This window comes from Festucalex cinctus, chromosome 2 (genome assembly GCF_051991245.1).
Source record: "Festucalex cinctus isolate MCC-2025b chromosome 2, RoL_Fcin_1.0, whole genome shotgun sequence".
NCBI lineage: Eukaryota > Metazoa > Chordata > Actinopteri > Syngnathiformes > Syngnathidae > Festucalex > Festucalex cinctus.
Genome location: NC_135412.1, coordinates 1,472,297 through 1,492,389, shown reverse-complemented (window position 1 = coordinate 1,492,389; position 20,093 = coordinate 1,472,297). Strand labels below are relative to the sequence as shown.

The 20,093-nt window shown below is 42.1% G+C and overlaps 1 protein-coding gene and 1 long non-coding RNA gene across 6 annotated transcripts in view; one reads left to right on the top strand and one right to left on the bottom strand.

Annotated features, from left to right (window-relative positions):
• Positions 1–18,418, top strand: part of magi3a (membrane associated guanylate kinase, WW and PDZ domain containing 3a) — a 98,122-nt gene extending 79,704 nt beyond the window's left edge. For 2 of the 5 annotated variants that reach the window (XM_077512013.1, XM_077512015.1), the window contains exons 9-21: positions 1,784–1,981; positions 3,344–3,967; positions 4,425–4,456; positions 6,260–6,518; positions 7,293–7,387; positions 7,478–7,670; positions 8,916–9,125; positions 9,876–10,061; positions 10,146–10,239; positions 12,282–12,324; positions 12,474–12,611; positions 12,703–12,841; positions 14,741–18,418. In XM_077512013.1, the coding sequence (XP_077368139.1) occupies positions 1,784–1,981; positions 3,344–3,967; positions 4,425–4,456; positions 6,260–6,518; positions 7,293–7,387; positions 7,478–7,670; positions 8,916–9,125; positions 9,876–10,061; positions 10,146–10,239; positions 12,282–12,324; positions 12,474–12,611; positions 12,703–12,841; positions 14,741–15,609 (3,080 nt within the window). In that variant the 3' untranslated portion in view covers positions 15,610–18,418. Of the gene's footprint in view, positions 1–1,783; positions 1,982–3,343; positions 3,968–4,424; positions 4,457–6,259; positions 6,519–7,292; positions 7,388–7,477; positions 7,671–8,915; positions 9,126–9,875; positions 10,062–10,145; positions 10,240–12,281; positions 12,325–12,473; positions 12,612–12,702; positions 12,842–13,062; positions 13,157–14,740 lie in introns of all 5 variants that reach the window. The other 3 variants (XM_077512014.1, XM_077512016.1, XM_077512017.1) reach the window with 3 other exon arrangements.
• LOC144013330 (uncharacterized) lies at positions 10,423–19,204 on the bottom strand. Its single transcript, XR_013282225.1, has 3 exons — positions 18,741–19,204; positions 12,683–13,286; positions 10,423–10,590 (listed from the first exon to the last, which is right to left on the bottom strand). It is a non-coding gene; the product is annotated as an uncharacterized LOC144013330 (long non-coding RNA).
• Positions 19,205–20,093: the final 889 nt, after the last annotated feature.

Here is a 20,093-nt window from a genome sequence, read left to right as displayed (position 1 = left end):
AATTATAATTTATAATATGTATTTTTATAATTTAAAAAAATAAATAAATCAAGAAATTATGTTGAAATTTTATTTAAAAAAAATATATTTACAGTGGAAATCTTTAGGGATCTATTTACTTGCTTTTTAAATTTTTATTTATATATTTTTAATTTAGCCTAACACATGCCAACGACCCTGGAAGCTCCCTGCAATTGTTATATATTTTTTAAACAAAATGGTAATTATAGTTTTAATTTTTTTATTTTTTTTTTATTTTACTGCAAATGAATATCGGCATGAAATATCGGTTATCGGCCTCCTTGGCTACTAATACCCTGTATCGGTATCGGCCTTGATAAAACCATATCGGTCTATCTCTATTTTCTCGATCTACTGTTCATCGTTTGCGGCCTTGATTGAACGCTGCTTTGTGTTGTTATCCACGCAGGTGCTAATATTTCCCGTTTTCCGTTGCACGTGAAATACGAGGACATCAGCATTCAAGTGGGCCGCCGTATTTTCGAGCGAGGGTCTCTGCAGTCTGTTAGATGAAGAAACGGCCTTTTATTTATGCGCTGCCAACCTCTGCTTCAATACACCGCCGCCACCTTTTGACGCTCTTGCTAATGACAACGAATAATAACCAGTGAGCTAGCTTGCGAACGTGCGTGACGTGGCTTCGAAACAGGACAGCCGATCGGACCTATCAGACGAAGCGAGAGAAACCCGGCGCCGCACTCCGTCCTAATTATAGCGCTGACAATCCGGTCTGACATTTTATATAATTACTTCACCCCCGGAGACGTCAGACCGTCCCTCAGTGTGGCTCACGTCTTAATTACCACTCTGTAAACATGATTTGGGTGTACCATGTACACCCCCAACATCCTTTTAGTGTTGTTTTGCTCACAAACGTATTCGTTCAAACTCATTAATCGTTCAACGGAATCCGTTCCTAAACTGATTTTTCGGTTTTTCGGTTGTTGGGAATATTTTGCAAATGATGCAGCCACGTGTGGCGGGGGGGGGGGGGGGGGGTCGTATCATTCATTCGTAGTGTACAAATCATTCGGTAACGATTCTGCACTGATTTTAACGATTTTCTCTTTGTGGGGATGCACTTCATTGGTAGGGCTGCGTTTCAAATATCAATATATCGATATCATATCTATGCGCCTTTTCATATCCCAATATCGATACATAAAACCACGTATCGATACATCAACTTCCACATTTGCACAAAAACTGTCAATTGACAATGAATGTCATTTCAGTGTTTTTTTTGTCACTTTATTTACAGAACCTGAACTGTGGTTGTAATTGATTTTCAATTATGACATTATATCACATATTGTGATATATTGCTAATTTTTTTTTTTGACAATATATCAAAAATCGTTGATATCGTGTGTCATCGATATTGTGAGTCAAATATCATCACAGTATCGAATCGTCCCACCCCTAGTTAAGAACCGCTACGTTAGCTTCATTGCTATGACATTTTGTTTTTGTGTCAATTTGCAATTGTTTACACACAGAGAAGAAGTGTAAAAAAAAACAAAAAAAACACACAATTACACCTAACTTGGCACCAGTGTGTGCATTACTTGTTGCGAGCAATGTGCCGTCAGATGTGATATTTGTCGCACGAGTGCGGACAGATGGCAGCGTTTCACTTTTTTCACATCGCAAAAATGTCGACACGTCTCCACAAGCATATGTCGCACGTTAACAGCTTTTATGACGTTTGTCAACTTGCGAGGGGGCAAATCTCGATTCACCATTTCTGACTTTGCCACAGAGGAGCCCGGCGACGGAGTGCGGCGCTTCACGCGAGACCCGTCTCAGCTGCAGGGCTCCGTCTATCAGACTGCGCTTCGGAAAAGCCCCCAAGGCTTCGGCTTCACCATTATCGGAGGAGACCGTCCGGATGAGTTTCTTCAGGTCAAAAATGTCCTTCCTGATGGGCCGGCCGCACACGACAAGAAAATTGCCTCTGGTAAGGGTCCCCGTACGACACTTCAGGGTCTCGACGGACGAGTCAAAGAGACGAAAGGCGCAAGAGTCAGTCAAGTGCTAACTCCTAACATAGTTGTTATAAAACACGCAATGATTTTTATTTTTTATTTTTTTTGATATCCTGTATGTGAAGGATATTTTGAGGTTTGACGTCACATGCCGCTAATCTGATATGAAGGTAACTGAGGGAAGTCAACCTTTTAAAGATATTCAAAGGTTATTTCTCTTATGAGTAAAATGGGTTTGGATTATATCGAAAACAAGCTGCTTGAGGTAGCTGAAGTCCAAGTTCAGCATTCTACTGGTTTAAACTGGAAACCAGTAGGGGTGTGAATTGCCTAGTAACTGACGATTCGATTCGGATCACGATTCACAGGTCACGATTCGATTCGATATCGATTAATCCCGATACGAATTTACAAGTTGATTGTTTTCATTTAAATTTAGAAAATACTAATCAGTAAACTTGTAGAGTGTAAGATTTGTATGAAATTTCAGTCTTATAGAGGTTGTAATCGGTTTCATGCTTGAACAGCATTCAAATAAAATATTAAGGCTTAATGTTCCGTTCATATAACATTCTTCCATGCTTAAGGTGTGAAAGTTAGACGTTTTGTTGAATATTTTTCCATTAAAAATGGAAGTTTAAAAATCGATTCAGCTGCCTTATTGAATCGATTCGAGAATTGTGCGATGTAGTATCGCGATATATTGCCGAATCGATTTTTTTTTTAACGCCCCTACCAAAAATACATTTCATCTAATGCGAGATGCTTTTAGCACAGTTTAATGTTATGTCAATACATCTTTTTTATATTGGTCCATTAATGGCAAAAGCATTTACATGTTATGATGCAGCTTTTATGTACATCCAAACAAATTTCGGGGGTGGACTGCAGAATGCTCACTTTGCCATCTGTGTCAAATGCAAATGTTAGTCGCAAAGCTCGGTCATTTTTCAAAAAAAAAAAAAAGCTAAAGGATGTCAAGCCAGTCTTTGTGTGTTAAGTATATCATCATCATTATGTTACATTCTCTTCATTTTTCTTCCCGAGTTCCCTTTTTTGCTCTTTTTCGATGGGGTTCATCGTGGACGATAGAACTCGCCTCCGATAATGGAAATGGAATCTGTGTTTGTCAGTGAAGTGTATCGATCGCGTGGGCAGGTTGAGACGAGCGTGTCGGTCAGCAATTTAGCCGATTCATCGACCTGCTCGTCAGCCACAACCGTCCAACCTCCTTTCTTTTTTTTTTTTATATATAAGCAGCCGTATGTGTGCGATCTCTTTTCAAGCTGGTTCTCCAAAAGCGGTGAGACGCGCGCGTGATTCGCTCGTTGCAGGCGACGTGATCGTTGACATCAATCGCACGTGCGTGCTGGGGAAGACGCATGCCGACGTGGTGCAGATGTTCCAGTCCATCCCCATCAACCAGTACGTCGACATGGTCCTGTGCCGTGGTTACCCGCTGCCCGAGGATTCCGCCGGCGGCGGCGACGCGTCCGAGGACGACGCCTGCGCTTCTTCCAAGCCTCAGGACGCCCAACGCAAGGTCCAGGATGGAGGAACCCTCGCCAGGCAGACCGCTGCGGCGCCGCCCGTGGCTAACGGGGGACGTCACCACCACCAGCACCATCATCATCATCACAACCACCACCAGCACCAGCCGCACCCGCCAAACGTCCACAACCAGGAGGGCCCGGACGCCACCCTGCTTCAGCCCGAGCTCATCAGCGTGTCTTTACTGAAAGGCCCCGGAGGTTTCGGCTTTGCCATTGCCGACTGCCCCCTGGGTCAAAAGGTGAAGATGATTCTGGACGCGCAATGGTGCCGCGGCTTGCTCAAGGGCGACGTCGTCAAGGAGATTAACAGGCAGAACGTGCAGACGCTGAGTCACTCGCAGGTGGTGGACATCCTCAAAGACTTGCCTGTCGGCAGCGAGGTCAACGTGCTGGTGCTCCGAGGAGGTGAGTTCGCGTGGTGGCAGAAAACAACAACAAAAACAAACAAAAAACATGTCAATGTGTAGTGCAAACCACGGCCGGGGGCCATTTGTGGCCCGCCGTCCTTTTTTTAGTGGCCTGCGACATATGCTAAAAATGCCATTTGACTCTGTTCAAATCAAATAAAAACAAAACAAAAATGTTTGGAGATGGTCAAAGTAAGAAGGGAGGCTGTCGAAAAACACGGGTGCTATTAAAGGTTATTTTAGTTCACTAAAACTAATGAAAAAAATAAAATTCAAAAAACAATATTGTTACCGAAATAAAATAAAAACGTTCAAAATGCCACAATCTACCCGTTTTTTTTTTTGTGTGTGTGCCAATTTTGGTTCTCAAAGACAACAGGTGAAAGTCAATAAAAATACTGTATATGCAACGTTATCACCAAACGTCTTGACCGATTATTCCTTTCTGCTTCTAGGTCAGACATCACCTGTGAAATCACTGAAACCGGTAAGTTGAAACACACCAAATGTGTCAGAAAAAACGACATGTCCTTCCCTCCTTCCTCTCTTTAGTTTTTCCTCTGGTCTCTTGAGATCTCCTCAATTTGTTGGAATTTAGAGGTTTCTGGGGTTGGCGTAAGACTTTGATTTTGGAACCATGTGGAAGGCAGGAAGTGTTTGGTCGGTGCTGGATTTGACTTTGATTTATCTTTCTTTTCTTTTTATCTTTTCTGACCTTTTCTCTGGTCTCCTGACCGTCTGAACCTCACGACTCTGAAGTATCCGGTTATGGTTGAAGGGTAACGGGATTTTTTATTAGGTTTTAGGTGAATTAATGAGTATAAATTGACACGTATTTGCACGCACACGTAAAAAAAAAAAAAGAAAAAGAAAAGAGAGAGCAATGATGATAAGACGTTGAATCGGTAAAACTACCGAATGAACAATTCTGAGCTCTCACTTAAAAAGAAAAAAAAAAAAAAACAACAACGTATACAGCAAGTCAGCAACGCAATCCCGAACGATGACACATCAACACGTTGACTTGTGCGTGCTGCATTATTGTGGCAGCGCTCTTGCTGCAGGCGCATGTTTTCCAAAAAAGCATGTTGCTTTCTGGCAAACGGTGATTTTCACATCATTGTGTGCTCAGCTGTTGAAGACGATGTGCCTTATTTAACAGCTTGTTCCCGCATCGCTCCTCCGTGCTGCACTCTGGAAATAGTAAGCGGCTGAAGCAAGCAACTGGCTTGCTAATACCGGTTGATTGATTCCTGATTATAAGCCGCACCCAGTACATTTCTAAAGGAAAAAGCATTTTGTACATACAAAAGCCGCACCTGACTATAAACCGCATGTGCCCACATTAACTCATTTGCTCCCAATAACGTGTAAATACGTTTTTTTTATGTTCTAAGTGTTCCAAAGACGTATTTATATGTTTTTTTGTTGTTTTATGCTAGAGCATACAGAAGGTTTTGATGCAGCCTCTCAACTGCAAAGAACGGTTGCAGAAATGGTAGTTATTACACAAACGGCCAGCAGGTGGAAGCAGAGCAAAGGAGATCAACCAGGGCCATGTAGAAAAAAAGCTCAATTACTTACAATTTTGAATAGATTTGTGAAAACTGATGAAACTTAGCTCTCTTCTAATGCTAATTGATGCAAAACGGAAACAGATAGAAACATACTTTTTTTTTCCTGATGAAAGAAGAGACTTTAATCTTTCTTTTGATAGGTTCCGCGCTTTTATAGCAATAAACACAATATTCTGTGGGCCTTGCAAAATCAGTCAAAATCCAATAAAACAGCCGGGAGCGAACGGGATTGCGAAATGTGAAAATGGCGGCGAGTGAATGAGTTAAAGATGAGATATTTACAAAGAAAGATGGTAGACAGAAAGAGTTTTCAAAGGTTTAATAATATACCTTAGCTTTTCTTTCCAAACAGTGCCGGTGATGCGGCAGTAATACATACAGCAGCAATACGGTAGTACGGTAATATCGGTAAAAGTCACTGAGACTTGTTGTATTTTCCATGATGATGGTCTGTTTATGCTCATTTCATGCACAAAGTGCCAAGTTACATTAAACTTGCATCTTCCTCGACACATCTATTCCACCTGTCTCACTCTTACCTTTTCTGCTCAAGCTCCCCTGGCGGCTGTCGGAAAAAAATCCGTATATAAGCCGCATCGCTGTATCAGCCGCAGGGTTGAAAGCGTGTGGGAAAAAGTCGCGGCTTATAGTCCGGCAATTACGGTACTAGTACTTGTTATTTGAAACATTCCTGTGTGATTCCTTGGTTCCAGTGCACGGCAGCGACATCCCAAGCCGCTCCTCAGCATGCGTCCCAACCGACATTCCAGCCCGCCGCCCAACAGACTCCCCACCACGCTCACCCGACTCCCGTGGCGCAGTCGCAGAGGCCGGAGGTCAACAACGGCCCTGAGACCCCCGGTCACGCAGACGTGCCCCCGAATCCGCTCTCCGGCGCCATGCGGTCGTCTTCGCCCAAGCCAGATGCGTCGGAACTCTACATCAAGTCCAGGGCCATGTTGGATAGCCAGCGTACGTGTGCGACAATCGCTCAAATAATTGTTTGGGGTTTGTTTTTGTTTTTTTAAATACAATATAATTGGAAGCTTTGTAATTTACTTTGATAATAATTCGGGATGTTTGATACAATTTTTTAGACCGATACCAGTACGAGTACTCAACTCTTGAGTGGTCACCGATACCACTAGGACTTTATTTGAACTTATTTTGAGTAGGGTTGTAACGATATCCAAACATCACGATACGATATCATGATATGAAGGTCGCGATACGATATTTATCTTTTTCTTGGAGTCCTTTCGTCATAACAAATTAAAGGGGAAGTCAACCCAAAAAATAATTTTACATTTCTAGACATGTTCTGTGCAGATCCACGAGTATAAATACGGTATTCTAGTTAATATTGTGTTTTTTTGTGGAATATGAGTAAAGCAACAAAATGCCTCGATTTTTAGCAATGTCAGAAGGCGGCCATTTTGCCACTTGCTGTCGAGTGAAAATGACATCACAGTTGCTGAGGTCTCAGGTAGCAACCAATCACAGAAAACAGGTGAGCTTTGATTGGTCTGTGATGTCATCTTCAGTCGAACAGCAAGTGGCAAAATGGCCGCTCCCTGAGATGGATCAAAATGCCTGGATTTTGCTTCATAACTCATATTCCACAAATGTCATATTAATCAGAATGTCACGTTGAGACAAGCGAGATCGCATGTAACTTATTGTCGAGAAATGTTAACGGTTGACTTCCGCTCTTAATGCAATTCTTAATCAAATGTTTCTCTGCAGCTGCAAACACGAAGGACCTCGACGTGTACATCAAGAGAAACCAAGAGTCGGGCTTCGGCTTCAGGGTCCTTGGAGGGGAGGGGCCAGAGCAGCCGGTAACAACACAAAGACATTTTTTGCCTGCTGTAAGTCCAAATGCACGTTTGAGAATCTGAAATGCGTGTTGGGTTTTTTGGTGTCGGCAGGTGTACATCGGCGCCATCGTCCCGCTGGGGGCGGCTGAGAAGGACGGACGCTTGCGGGCGGGCGATGAGCTGCTTTGTATAGACGGCGTGCCAGTCAAAAGCAAATCGCACAAACAAGTGCTGGAACTGATGACCAATGCCGCCCGCAACGGTCAAGTCATGCTGACGGTCCGCAGGAAACTGACACATGCGGGTGAGGCCACTCCCACTTCTCGGACAAGAAACTCGTGCATATGAATGCCAATATGGATGCTTGTTTCTCTTTATGTGCCTTGCAATTAACTATTGACCGAAAACAGGGGTGTCCACACTTTTTCATTTGAGGGCCACATCCAGAAAATCAGAAGGATGCAAGGGCCACATCATGTTATGAAGAGAAATTGTGTTTAGTTCTCAAAATTGGACAAATCATTTATTTGTGCTTTTGTATTTTTAGAAAAATGCTACAGTATATAAACCGTCCGTCCGTCCATCCATCCATTTTCTTGACCGCTTATTCCTCACAAGGGTCACGGGGGGTGCTGGAGCCTATCTCAGCTGGCTTCTGGGCAGTAGGCGGGGCACACCCTGGGCTGGTTGCCAGCCAATCGCAGGGCACACAGAGACAAACAACCATCCACACTGTATATAAAGCAATTTATTTGTAATATGGCAGTAGGGTTATTATAGTTTGGGAATTTTTCGTTTTAGTTAGTTTTTATTGGGTTTTCAGGGTGGTTCTGTTAGTTGTATTAGTTTAGTTCTTAAAAATGTTAGTTAAAAATGCTTAGTTTTTGTTTAGTGTGTTAGTTTCAGTATTAGTATTAGTTTTTTTTTTTTTTATGTGTATGACTCATGAGCAATATTTAAAAAAACAGCGTGGGAGCAACGTTATCTTTTGGTGCTTTTCTATTGGCTGCTGCTAGATGACGTCACTTCTGTCTGACATACTTTCAAACGTCATTATTTCGGTTTATATCAAAATAAATCTACAAAAAATCACATTTAAAATCATCCCCAAAGGCTCATGCATTAAATTAATCACCAAAGACTAAAACGAAGGACATGTTTGCTATATAGTTATTTTTGTAAACATAAAATGTAGTTTGAGTTAGTTTTCATTTTTTAAAAAGCATTTTCGGTTCTATTTTATTTCGGTAACAATATTGTTTTTTGAGTTTTAGTTAGTGTTTTCATTCGTTTTAATGGCACTGATATCCTCCCTTCTTACTTTGACCATCTCCAAACATTTTTGTTTTGTTTATTTTATTTTATGTGTCAAATGGCATTTTTAGCATATGTCGCGGGCCACTGGAAAATGGACGGTGGGCCGTAGTTTGGACACCATTGACCTAAAAGATCGACTCGAGCTCAACCGTGCGCCATATGTGGTTATAAGCGGCATGGAAAATGGGTGGCTGGCCAGATGTTTCTAAGCATGTGTCTCGGTACGTGTCAGACGGCGTCGGCTGGGAAGACGACGTTGGGCAGCAGCCCCCGCACGCGGCACCTGTTCTGGTCGGCAGCTCTCCGACGAGCCCGCGAGGGGAGCCGCTGAGGGTCGCCCATCCCTCTCGACAGGAGTCCTTTGAAGTCACTCTGCATCGAAAAGAAAACGAAGGCTTCGGCTTCGTCATCCTCACCTCGAAGAACAAGCCCCCTCCCGGAGGTCAGACGCCTTCTGGTTTTTCATGCAAATTGCTGTGCATGACATGACGCTGCATCTGGAGATGTTCAGTTGCGCTTGGGTGATGTTGTCAGCCAACTGCGCAAATATGGAGATTCGGGATTCATTCCAGCGGACGAATAAGCACTTTCTAATCTTGACTCATTTTTAGCGCTGAATTAGTCTGCCGGTTTCACTCAGAAAAATGCACTTTTTAAATACAGGATTTAAACAAACAAACTACTTCTCAATTTACGGATCTTGGCTTTTCTTAACGTGTGGGGGTGATTTTGTCCTAAAGTCCCACAGCCTGTATTTTGCCATTTTGTGTTTGTTTTGTAAACAGCGGGACGTTTCTGTGGCGCGTGTGCAGTGAATATCAATTTTTGAAGACGTCCTCATAACATTAAATGTCGAAAAAATTAACACATAACAGGTGCGCTTCAAATTTAGTGGGCAAAATATGGTGGGGGGGGAAAAAAAGCCTTTTTAAGTCAGTTGATTAATCACGATTAATCAAAATTCTAAGATGTGATTCATCTGATTAAAGAATTGAATCGTTTGACAGCTCTAGTTTAAAGTTGATTTCCCCTTTAAGCGATACAAGACCTTGGACAGCCATAGTAAAGAAATTCAAACGTGAATAATATCACAATTACGAACCTGAGTCGTTTTTCCTACAATGACCGAAATACGACTACTTGACTGTAATGTGACAGTCACACGTTTGCATGCCATCCACGTGTCTTCCAGTCATACCTCACAAGATCGGACGCATCATCGACGGCAGCCCGACTGAGCGTCTGGGCCAGTTGAAGGTGGGCGACCGGATCTCTGCTGTAAACGCTCAGTCCATCATGGAGCTGTCGCACAACGACATCGTCCAGCTCATCAAGGAGGCCGGCACGTCGGTCACGCTCACCGTTGTACCCGAAGACGGTAACTCCACACGTTTTGAATCACACGCCGACGGCGTCGTTTTTGAATATGCTGAACGTGCCACGTGGCTTTTTGCTCTTCCAGACAGCATGCCTCCGTCGACCACCAACTCGGCCATGCAGAGTCCGTCGGTGCATCCGAGAGCTGTTGGCCAGCAGCCTCCCAACTATGTCGACAGGTAAACCGCTGAAGACCATCAAACAGGGATTGGAGATAAATGAATAATATGTCCAATCTTCTTAGTGCAGGTTTATGCAGCAAGCGTGGCTCACACGCAGCAAAGACGGAAAATCCCCGTCCGCCTCTGCTTGAATTTTGGAGAGAGAAAAAAAAAAAAAAAAAAGATTACACAGCAGTCAGGCCTCTTTTTTTTCTTTTTTCTTTTTTAATCCTGCAGCAGCAGTTCCTCACCTGCTTAGCATTCCAATTCTACTCATTAAGTGCCACTGCAGAGCCATTGAAGATGGAACCTTTGTGTATTTTGTCAGCACAAGAAACTGCAGCAAGCTCCTCCAAAAACCTTTCTGAACTGTCGAACCAGCAAAAATGTTTGGAGGATTTAGTACAACTTTGTCTTCACATGCTACAGGTGCTGTTAAAAAAAAAAAAAAAAAGTCCGGGAGGCTTTGTCATCATAACATTATTTTTTAGAACTGTTTTTCTTGTTATTGATGCGGGCAGGAATTCAGTCAGTTTCTAAAAATGGTGTTATGGGAAGCCCTGGTGGCTGTTTGCGGAATTGCACGTTAACGCTGGCGTTCATTTTAAAGGATAATAATAAGCATGTGATATTTTAGGTGTTTGAAAAATATCCATCGGTCCATTTTCTTAACCACTTACTCCTCACAAGGGTTGCGGGGGTGCTGGAGCCTATCCCAGATCATTTGAACAAAACATTCCCTGTGAATGTTGCTGTAGTTGTTTGATGAAAAACGTTGACAGATTGAGGGAAGTTCGTCACATGCGAGTCGCTGGATGCAGCCGAGTTTCAAACGTGGCTCAGCAACCTTTATTAAGAGCCATTATAGGGAAAATCAATAACATAAAATCTGTTTGGAGCCGCAAAATATGAGGAAACTGTGTTAGCAATCTGATGGTAAAAACTGAGCTACTTAAGAGCTTCTTCTTCCCTTTTTGGACATTTTATGGCAATTTTTTTACATTTAGTTTTCCTTTTTTACTATCAATTTTCTGACATTTTTGGCAATTTCATGGACATTTTATGGTAATTTTCTGCTTTTCCTATTCTTTTTGAATTTTAGTTAGTTTTTTTTTTTTTTTACTTTTTCATCTACATTTCATCCCTCTTTTTCTGATAACTTGTAGACTTGACAATGTTTAATTATATATATATATAAAATAATTAAACAGCTGAGCTGTCAAACTATTACATTTTTTAATCAGATTAACCACATCTTAAAATTTTGATTAATCACGATTAATCAGTTAAAAAGGCTTTTTATCAACAAATGTAAATTGCACCTCTTATGTGTTAATTTTTTCAGCATTTAATGTTAAGAGGACGTCTCATCCTCCTCTTTTTCTATTCAATTAATTACTTGCATAATTTAGAGTGGGGGGAAAAAAATGACCCCAATAGTTTGACATGAACAAAAATATTCTGAATGTCACACGCAAACATTTATGAAATGCTTCACTTTAATGCATGTTATGTTTATTGTTCAAACACAGCCTGTGCTACCTTTAACGCTGTCAAGCTAAAGGATCATCTGCAGTCAAAATTAATAGTGTGATTAATCTGCGTTAATACATCATTAATGCGATAATTTTTTGTGATTAATTAAGTAGTTAACACTTTAACTTTGGCAACACTAATATACATATATATATATATATATATATATATATATATATATATATATATATATATATATATATATTCATTTAAAGAATATTTCATCTAAAAAATAAAAATAAATATGTAAGAAAAATATTAATTTTGACATTGTATTTATTTATTTATTTATGAGTGATGGACAAGGAGAGAGTCTAAAGAGCCACATGTGTCTCCGGCGCCGCAAGTTGCAGACCCCTCGCTTATAATGAGCAGTGATGACGCTATAATGAGGCACCTCATTGTAGACTTAAAATATAAAACATTCCCATAATTCGATTTCAGAGGGTTTCCTGCACGGATTGCCAAAACAGCAGATGAAATACTGCGCATTTTCATGGTATTGATTGTCTTTTCTGGAGCAGGAATGGTGACATGGGAACACTGAACCCAGCAGGCCTCAGGCAGGTGAGACTGCATTTGTTCATTTTTGCAGCGTTTTGCCTCCTTCGTTTGGTTGCTCGACTGTAACGCGAGATGCTGTCTCAAGGAAGAGTTCAGATTTTCGAATTCCTAGCATATATTTGACGTTTTGTTGTTTTTTTTTCTGTGAAAAGGACTATTTTGTGGTGGAGTTGGATCGCAGCCCGAGAGGTTTTGGCTTCAGTCTGAGGGGAGGTAAAGAATACAACATGGGCTTGTTTATCCTGCGTCTGGCTGAGGATGGACCTGCACTTAAAGATGGAAGGATACATGTGAGTTTTTTTTTTCCCCCCATTTGGGTAGAAATGAAGACAACATGACCACAACAACAACAAAAACTCACAGCATAAATCCGCTTCTCAGGTCGGCGATCAGATCGTCGAGATCAACGGCGAGGCCACTCAGGGCATCACGCACACTCGCGCCATCGAGCTGATCCAAGCGGGAGGCGGCAAAGTTCATCTGCTGCTGCGACCCGGTCAGGGTTTGGTGCCCGATCACAGTGAGTGACGCCCGGCAACACTCGGCCGTTCGCAAAGATGCCGTCACATGCTTCTTGTTGTCACGCATGCGTCGCAAGTTTTCTCTCTGGCCTCTTGAAACTGGTGAGCTTGCGAGCTCTCTCATGCTCTTAAATCTGACTTGCCTTCTCTGTTCTGTTTTGTTTTTTTCTCCATTGGCACGGCTGTCTTGTCTGTTTCTATTTGTCTCTTCCTCCTCTAGGTCTGAACTCTTCTTCCACCCTGTGCTTCTACATGAAACCAGAGCATCACTAAAGGCCTCACTGCTTTTCTTGGTCTGTCCCTAAGTAACCGCGGTAAAACCTTGTGCTGCTCCTCCTCTCCCTCTTCCCGAGTGATCCATCTTGCCGCCGGATTGAAGTGTTGTCGTCTGCTCCTTCCGCTCGCTCGCTCGCTCGCTCGCCGTCAAATGAATCGACCGCTCGCCTGTGACAGCACATGTGATTATGTTAGGTTGTGTGCTTGGATGGCTAAAACGAAGCGGTGAGTCCGATCTGGAAGAACAAACGGACCTGCAGGCGGCTAAATTAGGGTCGTTATTTTGGATGCCACTGAACACGGGCCAGGATTTGGATCAAGAACTCTGCATTATATATTAGGGATGCACGATAATGATGTTTTCGACCGATACCGATAAAGCAATCATTTAGAGGTGCCGATGTCGATAACCGATAAGTGAGCCGATAATTGTTTGCAAAATTAATTTGAATACAAATATGCTTTCAAGTGCTACTATAAGTCTAACAAATACATTGAAACGTTGTATACACTTTGCACAATGTTTCAATGCATGTAAAGCACCACGAAGCTGAATTTTATTGATATGAGCCACAACCACAACAGATGGACCAACGTAGCATGTCTATAATTATTGATGGATTTCTTTATTATCTGGTTTATCTGTATGAAATCAAATTGCCGATAATTATCAGCAGATTTCTCTATTATCTGGTTCATCTGTTTGACGTCAAAATGGTCGATAAGTGCCGATCATTATCGGCCACCGATATTATCGTGCATCACTATTATATATATATTATCCACCATTTTGGTTGTCAGTATCAACTGCCCTCTTGTGGCCGTTTTACAATCAGGAATTAGACATGACAAAATAGAAATTGTCCTTCATTTCAATTTTTAGGAAAAATACTATTGTAATACATGTATATAGGTCTTTCTTTAAAGTGATTTATTTTGGCGGGGAATTTCATGAAGTATCGTATCGGTGACCACTCAAGAGTTTAGTATCGGTCTGAAGAAAACAAGTGTTATAGAACATCGCTAGTTTGGAACCATTGTTTAAAATCAATTTGTCGAAATCCTGCAATTTCAGTCTCTCAACATGAATTATGATTTATGATTTATGTAGTCCTTCATCAGAGTAGACTGATTGTCTTTTGCGTTTAATCAAAATAAAGACATTTGCAGACTTTGACTTTGGAAACCAGTGACTGAATTACATTCAAAAAGGGTGGTGAGTTCAATTCCTCTTATTGATATTGCTGAATTGATGTTTTGTTGTTTTTTTATCACGAAAAAATACTAAAGGAACCACAATAATTGGTTCATAATTGGGTTCTCTGGCATCCTCTCACCACAAAAGGAGGAATTTTCACAAGTTGTTGCTCCTGGAAATCGAGCACTTTGCTGCGTGCACAGTTCAGCTCAGGGACAAAACTCGTCGCAACACAGGATTCGTCTTTACTAAGTTCAGTAATGGCGTCCAAGCGCTTTTTGTTTTGTTTTGTTTTTCATCACGACAATATTGCACCTCTGACGCATGACGTTTTTATTTCCCCTTGAATGTGCAAAACCCCCCCAGTAAAGTTTGTGTTTGACTTTCAGCTTGCAAATGATCTTTCCAACCGCTTGTTTCTCAGGTTCCAACGACAACGTAACCGTCCCGACCTCAAGCTTGCCCAAACACTCTGTAACCGACGGGCAGTTACCGTCTCCGGCCTCGCCATCCTCGCTCGCCGTCTCTACCTCGGAAGTCTCCCCGTCCTCGCCCCCGCTGGCCGCCCCCGATGAGTCCTCCAGAACGGTCGGCTCGCCTGGCGCCGGGAGGGAGCGCGAGCGCGAGCGTCAGGATAACAGATTAAAAGGAGAGCGGCTTCCCGCCAAGCGGACCGCCAGCCCCGCCGCCCGCGCCAGGAAAACCAGCCGGAGTGACTCCAAGGCCGCCAGTCCCAAGAGAGCCGCCGAAAGCTCCCGCAGCCCCAGAAAAGCGGAGCGGGGCTCCTCGGAGGACGTGAGCCGGGATGGAAAGCGCGACGGGAGGAGAGATCGCCGCTCCGAAAGCCCCAAGAAGAGCTCCAAGAGGGAGCGCGACGCCGCCGTATCTTTCGGGAACCGGGAGGAGCCCCAAAGTCCGCGTCGCCCGGCGGGCCAGCAGCCGGCCGGGGAGGGGCGGAGGCACAAGGACGAGAAGGGCGCCGCCGCGGAAGGCGATCGCCACAAGAGGGGCAAAAAGCCGGAAGACGAGACGGCGCCGCAAAAGCCGCACGCGGCCAGGGAGCGGTCGGGGTCAGGCGGCGACGCGCTGAGCCGCGGGAGCGCGAAAGAGAAGGAGAGTCGCTCCCACGGCTTGCCTGAAAATGTGAGTAAGAAGGACCCCAGGGGGTCCAGCAGCAGCATGCAGGACCCCGGCGGCAACGGGACCTCCGCTGGCAAGAAGCCGCCCATCACGCCGGGTCCGTGGAAGGTTCCGAGTCCAAGCAAGATCCAGTCCCAGGTGGACGCCACATAGAAAGCGCACGGTCAGTGATTTCTTCCTGCTCACAACGCGACCACTTTTCCCGCACGCAGTCCCAATTTGAATCTTTTTTTTTTTTTTTTTTTTTTTTTTACTGGTCAGTACAGACTCCGACTTGAAGGAATCTCGCTTTTTTTTTTTCCCCCCGTTCACTGTGAGACTTGGATGAAGGTTGCGATTTTGTCACTGTGAAGGTCCGACGCGCGTTCTCGTGCCGGATGATCGCGTTGCTCGTGGACGTATTCCTTGCGTCGGATGAGTCGTTTGGTGTTTTTCCACAACACTTATTCGATATGTTAAAACTGACTGCTTTCAACGTCGGAGTTTAAAACTCTCGTGACCTTATCAACAATGTCGGTGGCTTTTTTTGCGGCGCTTTTGTTTTTGACACACAACTCAACAGACCGGACACTTGTGCTTATCGTTCTCGTGTTTGTTTCATCTGTGTTGTTCATAATAATGTAACTTATTGCAATTATAACTGTTAGTAGACATGCTAAGTCGTTTCACTTGTCGGGTCTTACAAGAAGGAAGAGAATGTGCAGATAACCAATACGGTTTCAAACTGCAAGGGGAAAAAAAAACACACTTTGGCATTGGGGGAGAATCGATACTCGCAAGATCTGCCTATATTTTTTTGAGGGTGACGTTGAAAATGCTCGCAATGGATCGGCATCGTGTGAACGTCTCCACACGTGCATCCACAAAGGGAAACTGTGATGTTTGTTAACGTTGGTGAGGAACAGGTGCAGCCCTGAAGGTTTTTTACAACTGTCAGAACTGCACAATCTATACATTCGATTTCCAAGATTCTGTCATCCGTTCGCAGCTCCGCCTTTCAGGTCATGCGGCTATTTGCGGGTTTGCGAGCTTTTCCATGTCGCTGTAAGCGTCGGCTTAATATGCTGGATCTGAGCATTATTTATCAAAGTGTTTACAACATACGGTCACAGATTTTACATTAACGGAATTAACAGTAGTGATAGACCGATATGTTTTTTTTCCAAGGCTGATACCGATACAGATTATGAGTGGTCAAGGAGGCCGATAACCGATATTTCAAGCTGATATTCATTTGCAGTAAAATAGAAAGGAAAAAACAAACAAACTTTCTTTTAACCCATATTACCAGATTTGTTTAATAAATTATAACAAAAATTGCAGTGAGCTTCCAGGGTCATTAGCATGTGTTAAGCTAAATTAAAATAATAAGTAAATAAAAATTATAAAGCTAGTAAATAGATCCCTCAAGATTTCGACTGTAAAACTTTCTAAAATTTCCACATAATTTCTTTATTATTATTATTTTAATAAAAAGTGGAAGGAGTTCCTATTTTTATATAAAGCGGAAATTGAAATCAATCCATAAATGAAAAGTTCCTTGCATCTCACTGAGTGACAAATGCATGTGAATGTAGCTCATTTGGGGGTTTTTTGTTCGGGTTCGTGGAACATTTCAAAAGATTTTTGCAGTGAAAATTTGTCTGAATATGTTCCAAATGTGTTTACAACAAGTGAAAACTGTCTGTGAACGTCTTATAAATCCTAATGAAAAACCCCAAATTTGCTACGTTCGGAAGTATTCACCGCTCAGTGAGATGCCAGCTTTATCGGCCTTCAGATTAAAAAAAGAAAAAATGGCCGATGCCGATATTTGTCAAAATGCCAAATATCGGCACCGATAATCGGCCCGGCCGATAATCGGTGTATCCCTAATTAACAGAACTGGATTGTAAAAAGCAAGAGCTCTGACTTCAGCATTGTTAACTCATTCACTGCCAGCCATTTTCACTGAAGTGTTTTCCTGGATTTTGACTGATTTTGCAAGGCCCGCGGAATATTATATTGTATTGCTATAAAAATATGGAACCTACCAAAAGAGAGATTAGAGTCTCTTCTTTTATCAGGAAAAAAAAAAAAAAAGTATGTTCCTATCTGTTTCCGCTGTGCAGCAATTCGCAATAGAACATAGCTAAGTTTCATCATTATTCACAATTCTGCTTAGAACTTTGGGGAAATCAGCTTGTTTTAACATGGCCTGGTTGATCTCTTATACTCTGCTGCCACACAACCATTTTCTGCAGTAGAGAGACTGCATCAAAGCCTTCTCTATGCTCTGGCATAAAAAAACAAAACAAAACAAAACAAAAAAACGTACAAGTACGTCTTTGGGACACTTAAAACATTTAAAATATGACGTATTTATACGTTTTTGGGAGCTAATAAGTTAAACAACATAGATTATCACCAAACGTATGGCCAACACATTTAAACATTACTCCCTTCATAATTTTTCGATTAGCTTCGGAAGCATTCGACTGCCTGTTGAAAGGTGTACAGAAAAACCCGTCCGTGGCATCGCTTGCATTTTTTTTTCCGTCCCCTCTATGCTGTTGATATGATCGACCACTGTACCGTTTACCGTGCATTCCATTTACTATGTATGAGACTGTGGCCTTGTATCGCTCCAACACGTATAAGAAATATAGTTTTAACATCAGTTAGTTGTAAATGTTTATAAATTGTACAGCACCTGTATAAATATTTGCCTTCATACAGATAAAAAAAAAAACAACCTATCATCTGTAAATTGTTTCATTATTTTTTTAAGGGAACTGACAGGAAAAGATCTAAAATTGGTGAAAATAATCTTGCATTCTGATCATGCACTGATAAATAAAGGTTTACTGAATAAACAGAAGCCATGTGTTTATTTCAGATAGAAAACATTCTTTGCCGTCTCAATCTCTTGTGGAGACTCCACGGAAGACAAAGAGAAGTTTAAAAAAAATAAAAATAAAAACCGTCACGGGAGGACGCGAGCAGCGTTCGTCAGGTGGAGACAGCTGAGAACTATCCTGGGGATGAAACGGGACCTACAGCTTGCTGACTTTTTGCTAAAAAAGGTAAGACTTCGTAACCAAAATACGATAGGGTCCATTTATGATTAGCAGTGCAGAATAAAACTACCACACGGTCGCTAACTAATAATGTCTCCGCACTTGGCCATATTAGCAAGTAATGCTAACCTCAATTTACGTTTGGAAGGTTGTAATTACGTAAGCTTTTGGCACCCAAAATGACTTTCACATACAAAGTAACTTGAAGATTAATATGTTTCTTACCTCTGTAGACATTATTAAGCCTATGAAAAAAGAAGTTGTGCTCCGTGTTGACGTTTGTTCGATTAACTTGGAGGTCGTGGTGCACGTCGCTGGGGTCCATTCCACGTTTCGCCAGAGGGGTCGCAAATGTGCAAAAACTCTGAATCTTGCATCAAGCCACTTTAAACTCAAAAAGTGAACATGATGTAGTTATTTATTTATTTGTGGCCATTTTTAATTCTGGGCAGTACTGTGGTGTAGTCTAGAAGTACCGTAGTCATCTTTCCTCGGGCCTTCCCATGTGGAGTCTTCGTAATCTGCACCTGCTTTCTCGTGTTTTCTTCAGCTTTCTCACACATTCTAAATATCTAAATACAACCCTATTTAACTGACAATTGTCCATAGGAACGAGCATGATTTCCGTCTGCGTGTGCTCTGAAAGTGTAGCCCGTCTCTTCCCCAAAGTCAGCTGGGGTAGGCTCTGGTTCACCGTGGGGAGAAAAAAAAAAAAAAAAAAAAAAAAAAGGAGAGCAACTTCAGTCAACATTTATTTTAAACAAACAAAAACAAGGACAACAAAAAAGGCGCGGGCTCGACGCCACCGCGCATTACCAAAGACTAGTTCAGGGAAATCCGGGCAATACAAAAAAAAAAAAAAAAAATCGCCAAAAAGGCAAAGGGAAAACGAACACACAAAGAAAAGAAAGCGCCACCTTGTGGTGCGGTGCCACACTGCCGATTGTGTTACACTATGTGGGAAATGGACGGCGAAGTTTGCTCCATCTCCAAAGCCGTCCGAGTGACATATGTCAGGTAAAATAAAATCATGAATTGAAGGATTCTTTTCATGAATTTATAGTTATTTATTTTAGACTAGCATTTAATGATGAACCTTTTTTTTTTTTGCCATTTTGTTTTTTTTATGTGCTATATTGTCTTTTGATTATTCTAAATAAATGAAATTTTCATATATAGCCAGTGACAAAGTTATAATGCTGGTTCGAAAGACCATATTTGTGGGTTTTCTTTGCATTAATACAACTGAACAAATCTAGGACAAACAGTTTCCTGTTTCATCCATTCACAGTTTTTTGTTTTTTTTTGTATACATTTGTTATAAGACTAACACACAAAGAGATTGCGATTTCACGAGGATTTCCATTCACCAGTCATCAAGGAGCATATTCTAAACATTGTGATACTTTTTTGGCCGCCTGTTTCGCAATGTTTCCCCGCGAGTCAAAATACAATCAAAGCTTGTTGAACCCCTTTGGAACGCATGCTTTATTTAATCCTGGCCTATTTTGACAATAGCTTGTTACAGACAAGACCTGGGAGGAGTTGAACAGTTTGGAGGAATTGCCCTTTAAATCC